General features: G+C 35.0%; 1 protein-coding gene across 1 annotated transcript in view; it reads right to left on the bottom strand.

Annotated features, from left to right (window-relative positions):
* Positions 1 to 257: 257 nt before the first annotated feature.
* The window catches only part of FAM73A (family with sequence similarity 73, member A), a 25,725-nt gene continuing 14,103 nt past the window's right edge, over positions 258 to 11,879 (bottom strand). Inside the window, exons 7-15 of the mRNA XM_010006588.1 lie at positions 8,470 to 8,570; positions 5,234 to 5,352; positions 4,985 to 5,057; positions 4,570 to 4,656; positions 4,348 to 4,446; positions 3,896 to 4,030; positions 2,469 to 2,522; positions 810 to 926; positions 258 to 476 (exon numbers count right to left, since the gene is read on the bottom strand). Of these exons, the coding sequence (XP_010004890.1) occupies positions 258 to 476; positions 810 to 926; positions 2,469 to 2,522; positions 3,896 to 4,030; positions 4,348 to 4,446; positions 4,570 to 4,656; positions 4,985 to 5,057; positions 5,234 to 5,352; positions 8,470 to 8,570 (1,004 nt within the window). The remainder of the gene's footprint in view (positions 477 to 809; positions 927 to 2,468; positions 2,523 to 3,895; positions 4,031 to 4,347; positions 4,447 to 4,569; positions 4,657 to 4,984; positions 5,058 to 5,233; positions 5,353 to 8,469; positions 8,571 to 11,879) is intronic.

The raw sequence follows: 11,879 nt of genomic DNA, 5'->3' as shown, positions 1-11,879 counted from the left end.
AAAAGCTTTGGGATACATCAAATATAAATACAGTGACAGCTGAGCTGCAAACTTAATTTAGGTATATACAATAATATGCTCACCAGTTCTTTTCACAGATGTACACTTAACCTCCCTGAGTCCTCTTCCACACTTGGTGCCATGATGCATTTTCAGATGCTTGCTCAGTATCAGCAATGGTGGCTCTGGGGTTAGACAGAAAGGTGGGAGGGAGTACCTCAAAGGGCACTCCATTTCATTTGTCATGGATTTTAAGCTCACTGCACTTTGGCTTCTAAGAGTCCACTGGCCACGACATGCCCATGACCGCTTACACAAGCACTGACATGTCTTAGTGAATCTGCTCCGAGATAGGCCATTAAGAGTTCAGTGTGTCGGATTAATAATTGCAAAAGATCTTCAGCCAAGCTCTCCATAGTTGAGTATCTCACCTTTTCAAAATCAAAAATGTCTTTGAGGAAGAAAAGCACTTGATCCTAGTGGGGAAAAAGAAAAAGCTTGTCTTCACTTACAAGAAGAAAAAAGTATGCAATGCTACCCGTTTCTTTTCCGTATTTCCTGAAACCATAAATTATGTTTTCTTTTGGTGCTAAGATAAAATTGCACTAAAACAGACTTTGCATAACAGTTCTAAGCTTAAAAAAAATATTATGAAAATATTTATTTTCATGCTTTCCTTCTGTTAGTCTGAATCCTAGGGAAATGCAGACGTGTGCCTATAAAGATCCTAATTTATTTTAATCTCAAATATTTTATTTTAAAATTAAGATAAATGGTAATCAAAAAAACAAACAAACAAATTTAAAAACCTTGAAGAAGCAGCAGAGGTCATAAAGGGAATTCCTAGGGCCCAAGAAGCCCCATGCCAAGACAGGGCTGATATGTTCACATATAGCATAGAAATGTGCAAAAAATCCATCAGGCACCTAGGAATGTAAAAATTGCAGACAAAAGTTATACACTGAATTCAGTATAAACCTCTATTATATAACATTAAGTCTTCAGAAAAGCCTAAAACATCCCCTGCTTCAGCACTGTGATAACCTGAACTCCTTAAAGCTATAGACCAACTGCACCAAACAAGTATTATTTTTTTTAGAAAATATTTTTACTTCAGTTGTTTAAGATAAATAGGTATGAGCCCCAAAGGAGCATGAACAGTCTACTCTGATGTCCGTATCACAGAGCAGATAATTTTATTGAGTTATTCCTGTTTGAGCCCCTATACACTATGTATAGCTGAAACCTGCAAAAAACTAAGAAAATGGCAGTTTTGAATGTAAAATAATGACACCTTACAAGAATCCATCTTTAAGTCTAAAGAAACACAAAATACCCATGAAAGTCCATCCTGTTGTTACTTTTACAATCTACATGCACTCATAAAACATAGTATTAGTATAAGCTTATATTTATATATGAATGTGCAGTTTATTTTACATACTCATAAACACAGATTTATAATTTTACATTAGCAGTTCATTTATAAAAGAAGACAGATAGAAATTAATCTTAAAACATAAAATACAAAATAAAGAACTGTTGGTAAGTAAACTTAAGTTCATCAAACTCCTTGTGGTACACTTGGTCTCTGTGTTACAAAGACTTCCATGCTGCTTAATTTTATCCACTTCTGAATCACTCCAGTAATGCTGATTAAACTAGTTTCAAGGAGTAAAGTTGCCCACACATTTGTAAACTTACAAATATTGACACTTCAGTATACAAGGCAACTACAGAGTACAGTAATTGTGCATTGAAACCCAGATTAAAATAATTGGTTACTATAAAGTTTATTTTGGAGATATAATCCCTTTACATAAACCAGTGTAGAAAAGACCTATTTCTATGAAATTACCAACCATATCAACACAGAGAAGTAACATCTGAAGTCTTAAGACATAATGGCAGCTGAAGACCTTTTGCAAAACACCAACTGCCATTGGAAGCAATATTTTTTAATTGTTTTTTTACAATGAAATGAGTCTTTAGCAGTTAGGAGTCACATAAATAGCTATTCTTGGAATCAGATAAAGGTGTAAGTGCCAATCACTTGAGCAGACTTCTCACCTGTGGTATGCAAAACCACAGGTCATGGCTATGGATGTCCTGCAGCAAGTATCACCTCTGCTTTTGGGCTGGCTGTTACAGAGAGGGGACATATGCCTCCTTGGTCTGCAAAGATCGGAGGTATGTGTGTGGGGCCGAAAGTCAAAAAAATCACTGTCACCACTGCTGACTGGACCTAAACTAGGCTGAAAAGTCTTTCAGCTAAGACACTTTGCTAACAAATAGATATTAGGGCCCCCTGAGCTAATTATACAATTGGCAGCCTCTTGTCTAAACTAACATGTCTACAGGATTAAGGGTTGATCTGTAATTTATTTTGCTAAAGGTACAGGACAGAAGTTCAGATTCTTCGGAGCTGATCAGTAACTTTGATCCACGTAATTTGCCAGGCAACTTACCTTCATTTGCTGTCTTTTCTGCTTCAGTACTGACCAACAGCTTGAAGCCACAGCCTAAAGGTAAAAAACGAAACAAAACAAAAAAGAAGGCCAAAACCCAGCTGAACATTATAAGAGAAATTACCTTTCCTCTCAAAACTAGTAATCTGCACAATAATGTATTTCTATATTTTAGGGATTTGTATTTTCTTGTTTCAGTCTTGTGATAACACGAAGTCTAAAACTATATCAGCTGATACAAATACATTTTTCATCTAGTTAATTTTTTTTTACTTTCAGATCTTACTTTGCAACATTTTATTTAGTTTAATTAAAATGTAATTTGGTGTTCTGGACTGATTGTACAGTGGCAACTGTTAGCAACATTCACTGTGTTTAACCGAGAGCCAGCCTCTTACATACCAAAGTGTGTGCTTAGATATAAGTAACTATTTTAGATATTAAGTAGCATGTGAACACATTGAAAAATCCCTTTTTATTTTAGCAAAAACATTCTTGCAATAGCTTCAGATATAGCTAAAGAGTTTTGTCCAAATATGGACCTGTGAAATACAATGTACCAGTATAAGCACTAGGCTTTTTCCCATTACAGCTTGTAACTATCCTCACCTGATTCTCCTTCAGTACTGCAAGGTAATTTACTACTCACAGACAGTTATCACATAACTGCAAAAATTAATATATGCACGTTAACTTTTTTTTTTTTTGGGGGGGGCAAATATAAAAGGAAAACTAGCAATTTATAGATAAAAATTGATTAAATGACAGAATCTCTCCCTGCAGACCACACCAGTAGCCTGTATGTCTGTAACAGAGGAACAAGATCTATTTGACAAGTAAATAGGCACATCTGCAAAAGTATGAAATGTCATCAATATTTGCTTGCCTCTATTGGATTAATTTATTTTTGTTTGCTTGCTACTTTGTGCCTTACTGTTAAACCTCTGGTATATGAACCTGTATACTTCCTCAGAGAAAAACTCATTTTTGCAGGACAAGCTAAAGTATTTTCTCTGATACATTCAATCATTCTATATACTTGGGGTCCAGACTTGTAGCTTTAAAATTGCTATTATGAAAAAGGTGGTGATACAATCTCTTTTTTTCCCATGAAATATTTCAGGTACATATTCAGTTATACTGGAAGCTGAGTTAGACTTTATAGCAAAGGACGCAGTAGTTTGTTTGCTTCAAACTTTATGCTATCGCCAAGACAATATACGCAGTCTTTATCCTGCAGTTGTTTGATTTATTCCTATGTTTACATGGTGCTTTAAGAATGTAAAGCACAGATTGTAGGAAAAAGTGTTGGCATATACAGTAATTTTATCTCAGAATGCTCACACTAATATTATATTAATCATACCATCTCCTTACTGTAACATACTACAGAATAGTAATTATGAATGTTGCACATAAATACTTACTGTTTCTTTAAAAGAGGAATTTAGCCAGCGGTTATTTACTACATTCTGTATAGATATTGGTGGATTTTCTAAATCTTCAAATGAATCCATTAATATGAAGTCCAGAACAACATCATAAAAATTCAGGTTTTTCACCTATATTAAATTAGAACAAGACCTAAGTAACCTTGCTTCTCTTTCAGCAGTAGAATTCAGCATGAACCATACTCAAATTGTGTATTAACAACCAGATTTGTAATTGTTTTTAAAGAGTATTAAAGTTACTTATTCAATAAATGAGAAGTTTAAAAAAAAAAAACACATTACTTGCTTTCTGGTACTAAACTGCAGGGGTGGATGCCATTTCTCTAAAAGTTGCCTTTCCCAGAAATTCTGAATTGTAAAAATATATTTTTAGATGCTACCATTTACACAATCAAGAGTAAAAGCACTTTTCAGAAATTCAGACTCACTCCTCTAGCAGCAAGTTCCATTTCAGTATTATCCCAGTGATCCGTTTGTTCCAAAAAATGTATCATTTCATCAAAGACATCTTCAAATTTCTTTGGATTCTGTAAAGTAAAAGCAATGGGTATCAGGCAAACTTAATGGTTGATTTACCATTTTAGAGATGGAAAGCAAATTCTGGTAGAAGTTACATTAACAATAAAACATTAGTTATAAAATACTTTTACCTTTCGTGCCCTCACAATTAATGCAGACAGAATTTTTCTTCCACTTTCAGCAAGAAATTCTCTGTTTGCTGTTTCTGACAGAATTATCTAGAAAAGGTTTCAGAAAATAAAAACATATTAATTCACAGGTTATACTAGGTGACCTTAAACACTTCAAATCTAACGTAATTATAACTGCTAGTATAGTGTGCAAGTTCCTAATAAGCCTTTGGTGCTTAGGTTCCAAAGCTAATCATAAAACTGGGTCTCCTGCAAATATGTCCCATTTTAGAATTAAAAAAAACCAGAAAAGCAACAAGAAAATACTTAATTACAGAATATGGTACAAAAATGCTTGCACAGGTAGTGCACTGATAGCTTCAATGTCATGTACTTTAAGCTTAATAAGACACACAAATCACTCCTGAAAACTTACCTGAAAAGCTTGTCGAATACAATGAAGCTTAGCAAGGAAATCACTGTCTCCTAAACATTCAAACATTTCAGTCCTATATAAAACAGAAAAGGTTTCAAAGACCATTAAAAAAAGAAGCACAAGAAAATTCAACCAAGTCTAACTCCTAGAAAAAATATCTAGTACCAGTAACTTCTAAAAATAAGTTATAGGCAGAATATTTAATTCTTGCTTGTCTTGGAAATAATTAAGTAATTATGAAATCAGTACCTTAACACTCGTGAATAAATTTTGCCTTCTTCTGCTAAGTGCATAGCTTCCTCATACAGTGGACAATGGCAAAGGGAATCTAGACCATATGTACTCCGAATCTCTCTGTGCTCCGTAAGCTAAAAAAAAAAAAAGGGAAAATACATGTTTAAGCTCATTACAGAGCTTGCTACCATCATCTTTATCAAGATGAAACAAATTAAAGTTTTCCTGATATTCTACCAAAAGATGCATCTGCTTAAAGCAAAGGGGCAACACTCGATTAGTAAACAGAAGAGAAACACCACATTATTAATAAGACTGTTCCTTTGTAACTTTTAAAATCTGAAATATACAGTTTCAGATTTCAAGGTTTAAAAGTTTAACAAATAAAATGGATGAAGCTTAGTTTCATTTTTCATTTGCACAGTGAAGCTGTAATTTCTCAAGTTAGACCTAATGGATCTCAAAGCTGTTAAAAAAATTGGTCAGGGCACAAAGTACAGAATTATTACATCACGTCAATCTTTAGAAAGCTGGAAATAGTAACATTCTCCCACCTCTGGTTTCATTTCACTGGTAAATATGTCTGCTATTTACCAAAGTACATTGGATGAAGCATGAGCTTTCAGCATTTTACTACAGGCTTCCTAAAGGGTTTTCATTATTGGCAGTTTTAATTCTGTGCTAAGCATATAAATTAACGTGAACTCAGAGACATTTTTAGAGCAACAACAACAAAAAAAAACAGACTAAGAAATCAATGAACATAAATAATACAGAGAGCTCTTCTTTACAAGGCATCATAAACAATGGCTAGCTAAAATTTCCACTACAAACATTACATCATATAATTAATGATCCCAAAAAACCCAGAGGATTACCCATCCTTCAGTTTAGTTAATGACCAGAAAATGAATAATAAATTCTCACTTTTTCTTTTAATCCTTTTTATTATTATTTATCTTGAGAGGAGAAAACAAACCTGTGCTTTTAGGCTATAAAAACAGAGCCTAGAAACATTTAAAAAACAATTCTCACAGTAATTGAACTATATAAATGTAGTTACCCTATATCTTTGAAAGATTTTTAAAAAACCAAACAGATTGAACTGTAACTTTATGTTAAACATCCACTAATATTTCAAAATAAACATATGCTGAAAAGTTTTTCCTATCACTGAGGACATACAGGCAAGTGCTGGCATAAGACCTCATGAAGACATTGAGCACCAAGATGCTTCCAGGGCATCTTCTGCAGGCTTGAGTTAAACCAATTACAGCCACAGCAGTTTGGTCAAGTAGGCCTGCCTGCTAAATGCAGCAATAAAAGCATGTGCCAATACTTATTTTTGTCCATGTAAACACTTAAGCACGTGAATAAATCACAGAGATTTCAGTACAGAGTCAGTGTTGTGACAAGTGTCACACATTGTTAGTCTGTATGTATTTGCTGCAACTTAACAGGGATGTTTTGAATCACTCATACCAGTACCCTTTTACTGTAAGCAAGTACATAAGATATCTCTCATAAAACTGTTGGATTCCACTTTAAATTTACTTGTTGGGGGGAAGAAAAAAGAAAAAAATAATCCATATTCCTCTACAGACTCATGCATTGAGACTCAGGTGACAAGATGATAGCTAGAGATTAAGTTAATGAATAAAAGTTTTAGGTCAACAAAATGTTATACTTAAATGGGCAATATGCACTTTCAGAATTCATCTAGCTTGAAAGTATTTCCATTTAAAAAATGCAAATTTGTTTATCAGTTGTTTTGGGTGAAGAACAGAGTAGAATAAGTTGACTTCCTAAAAAAAACATTTACAGCTATTAAACCCTAAGATTTTATTCCAATTTCACAATATTAATCACAGCACCAAATTATGTTTTGGATTCACTAATTCAAAAAGCCCACCTGAAAATTTATGTTCTTATTAAACAAAGAAAGCCTCACAGATTTTAACTGAAAATATATGTGAAAATACATAGGAAGGAATAATTTAACCAGCTGGTTAAGAAACAGGAATGTATTGTACACACAAACACATGTATATTTAGTGTAATAGTTAGAACAAGTATAAACAAGAAAAAAATGAAACATCTTTACTCCAGAATTTGTTTTTCTACATTACAGTTAAGAAAGCATTAACTGTGGAACAAAACATATATATTTTCCAAAATAAACACCAAACCAGAACATCAGTAAGTATGCTAATTTATTTCTTACCTGATCCAGCTATTACTGAAGCCATAAAACATTCCATTTACTTTATTTTATTGTAAAGCATGAGAAGAAATAGGTTGTGAACACATATGCACTTTGTAAACAGCTGCCCCTCTTTTGGAGGTTACAATTTCTGTGGTAAAAGGGATTATATCAGTTTTCTCTAGTGAACTTCAGGAAAATCACCTTCTTCAGATATTGAAGTAAACTGACTGACTGTGACTGAATTAGGACTCACTCACATGATTTCTACAGTTAAATTCAGGTAATCTCTGTGTGCTGCCAGCAAGCCTGAGATGATAACATCTTCAGCACATGAAAATGCCTGATCATAGCTTTTGTGCTTTAGCACATAATCTGATACCTGAGAGTTGGATGAGGCCCTTGATTATATTTAGCTTTTTTGGTTTTTAAAAAAAACAACAAACAACTTCTTCTCATGCTAGCAGATAAAATAGCAGCATTGCTGCTGTGAGGGGCATTACTGAGCTTGAATGAAGAAAGCAGCTAAATCAACTGGCTACTAAGCAGGAGAGAAGAGTGTAATTCTGCTGAGTAGATCATTTGGATTACAGATTGAAGACAGTCCCAAGCAGGAACATTTGGAAAGGTGGCTAGTGGTACATCAGATACAAGTTCTTAAAAGAAATAGCAATACTTTTAGCATAATGAAAGACTTCAGGGTTTAACTCTTTCTTCTCTTTCCCAACATCTTTTAAGACTATAAACACTATTGACTCAATTGATTCTGCTTCTTCACTCATGAAAATATATATTTTTAAAAATGAACTTATTTTTGAAGAATTTGTGGAAACATTCTTCCATTGTGCAACCAAAAAAATAAAAAAAATTGATCCTAACTTCATGGCTTGAACTGCTAGGAAGCTGGTTACAGCTAGCAAGGAAAGCTTCTTCCCCCTCCTTAAGAGAAATACACTTTGCTTACAAAGATTAGCAAAAAAGTAAGATTCTTCAGCTCAGTTCAAATAGACTAGTGAATCTTCAAAGCAGCGATCTTTAAGAGTCTTACCTCAGCTGTGGAAACAAAGGAGTCTGTTGATGCAATGCTTAATGTATCCCGAAGGCAGAAATCATCCGGATTGTCCTTTACAGCAATGTCTGTATTTTTATCTTAAGAAACAAAAAAACAAAAAACACCAAACAACCCTGATTATTAGACTGTACATAAATTCCACTGAAGTCTCCAAAGTGTGTTTCATATATACTTCGATGTATCACTTCATTTGGAAGCCATAACATTGTGCTATGAGAGCAAATTCTCCTGAGACCCATTATCATATATAAAGTTCACTGTATTTTTCTGTCTTTAAAGTGGAATTACAAACATCATTTGCACTGAAGAGAGAGATGAAAAAAATATTTCCCCATGGATTTTGCCTTTTTTTTGATAGACTTCTGAACATCTACCAATCTAAAGCCATTATTTTGCTACATTGGATCTAAATGTGTTAATTTTCTTATTTGGCTGTCAGGTAGGAAAGGCTCACTGTTTTAGTAACCAAGAAATACTGTTCTAAATAAAATACATCAATAAAGAATATGTTTCAGCTTCACTTGAACTAGTTTCCTTTTCTACTTCTCACACGCTTTTTCACTTGCTGGTTCTTCAGGAGAGCAAGTGAAGTTTTTAGTCTTCTCTGTATCCTCTTTCACCAACAAGCTTTTCCATTGAAATAACACAACCATTTCCAACCATACTAGAATTCTTAATGCCTTTAAAATGCCTGGTATTTTATGCTTAAAGTCATCTGCAATACACTTTCTCTCAGTTTTCCTTTATTTTAGTCTCAGATTTCAACTATCGTACATATTACCAGCATACATGATTTTGATCTCACCATACGGAAACATTTTCACAGAAGGATTAAATCAGTATGTCAGTTTGGCTTGATGTGCCCCATACTACATTCTCAGAAGAGCACAGGCATTTATTTTGGGTTACTTTACCTTCAGACATTAAACGTGTTGCTAGAAGTCTGTTTTATTTCCAACAGTCACCAGCAACCAGCTACCCAATGTCATCCAGATCTGTTGCTACAGTAACACCTCATAAAAAACACTGTTCCACAGCAAAGTGGCCAAATGCCACTATACAGGAATGGTTTACTCATCAATTGAAATGCTACAAATCCACAAAACTTAAACTGTTATTTTGGTGGTTGTTATGGTTTTATTAGTTACGGATTTGGAATGACAGCTCAAAACCAGCACATAACAATAAATATCTGTCTTTGAAACTATTCACCAAGGGAAAAAAAATATTAGATGTTTGGACAAAGATTTTAGTAGATTGAGTCAGGCAGATTCCAATTTGTAATCACAGCTTCACCGATATTCATATGAAAGTCTCTGACTTTTTCAGATAATTCTTAACAATTTGGGTTTTTTCTGACCTCTCAAAAGCAAGAGGAAAAGTACAGCCGTATCCAAGTTAGTTGAGAAACAGTCACATACTGGAATTTAAAGAGCTGGAACAGAAAACCAAACTGTGGTTTGTAACACTTGAGATCTGGTAAGAGCAAACGGGTAACATGATGTTTCCTTCTTACTTCTAGCTCACAATTTGCATTAAACTCACTCTCTTCTAATATCATTTTTCACCTATGCAGTTGGTGAAACTGCAATACTGTTAAGCATAGGGTAATATGGGGATGTATTGCCTGGTTGTACATTTTTCCACCCATCCTCTCCTTTTGGCTAAGTGGTTTTCCATACTAAACTTGTAATCAAAACAGAAGTTGCTACATCTCACAGTCAGAAAAGCCCTTTAGCACCTGGCTCAAGAGCAATTCAAATAAATATTATTTTCCTGATCCTCCCAGTATGTAGGCAACATGCAACAGTTCATGATAAATAAACAGCAAAACATATTACAAACTACAAGAAGCAAAGCACATTACAAACTGTCAGAGTAAAGCATGGGCCACCATCACCCTCGTACCCTAAAATACCCTTAGCCTAGCAGGTGCTTATCAATACTCATGCTGCGCAGAGACCACACTGTTATGAAAATGTTAGGGTGAAAATTAAGTTGCATACCATGCAAGTACCAAGAGAACATTCTTAGACACAAGAAAACGGAAAAAAAAAAGAGAAGCACAATGAGATTCCTGGAATGAACAGCTGCAAGAGGAACCCACCCACCAGTGGCTGCAACCTGACAGAGTCATCCCTAATCCCTAGTTCTTATGTACTCTAATTCCTTTAGGAAAGGAATACTACTGAGTATGTGAGTTTCAAGTACATTTTACTTATTTGAGAAGCTAGGGAGTTATTCTGGGTTAATTTATATTTGTGAAGAGGATGAAGTAGAGTTTCAGACAGGATACGGATGACAGTAATTGCCACCAAGAGGCTCTTGGTTGTAGCACCTTAAAATGTACACATCTTAAAATATGCTCAGAATATGGAGTATTGCTGAAGCTTGTGAAATACATCCTAGCTTTATACTATTTTGCAAACAACTATTTGAAATTAAGCAGGCTAAAAAAACCCCAACAAACCAAACCAAAACTACTTTCACATCTATTCACAGAGTACTAATCCAGAATATTTATTTGTCTTTGCTCTGGTAGGTTCATGTGGTACGACAGACCACAAAACCAAACCTCTAAACTGTCAGAGCAAAATCTCACCTTAGAAATGAAACTGCACAAAGAGTAACTTTTTAGCATTCGATTGGGAAGTATTTGCCATAGATAATGTTTTAAAATTCTGAAAGCTGTTTATACGTTATCTTCCCTCAACCTTGAATGAAACATGGCATGAGTTCGCAAATTGAGTTCGACACTTACGTGCAGCAGTTAAAAAAGGAAAGCACTTATCCACTGGCAAAGAACTCCCTGGGAGTTAAGGAATTTAGTTCTGAATGCCACTGTTAAAGTCATGGTTTTCTATTCTCCCCAGTCCCTCCACTTCAGTGGAACACCAGTACAGTTACACATCAGGTGCAGGAAAGCAGGATGAGAAAGGAGATTTGACAGACCTCAAAGAGGAGAAAACCTTGCAAAGGAATCCACTTAGAAAAAAGTCAGGGTACCCCAAAAGCAGCAGGGTCCCAGTATTCTGCCAGGCTACCACACAGACAGCCACTGTGTTGTGTGTTAGGCTCCTTGAGTGTGTGGCTTCATGACTGGAAAAGGGAATTACAATAATGAAGTTCAGAGCATGAATTACTACCTAATTCAGTTTCAAGACAACATGTCATGGTCGTCTAGCTAGTCAGAAGTGGCACAGTGGTTTGTCACCACTGTTGCTGAAGGCAACAACAGGCCCCTGTTGTGAACACACAGCTTCTGCTCACCAGCACTTGACTAGGAACCCAGGAACCAAAGCAGTAGTCTGATGGAAAGGAACAATGGGGGAAAACAGCATGGGATGGCACTGAGTACTTAGTATTTGCATTTTTACCTTCCTGCT

This window comes from Chaetura pelagica, unplaced genomic scaffold (genome assembly GCF_000747805.2).
Source record: "Chaetura pelagica isolate M959 unplaced genomic scaffold, ChaPel_1.0 scaffold69, whole genome shotgun sequence".
Taxonomy (NCBI): Eukaryota; Metazoa; Chordata; class Aves; order Apodiformes; family Apodidae; genus Chaetura; species Chaetura pelagica.
This window is presented reverse-complemented; position numbering and strand designations above follow the sequence as displayed.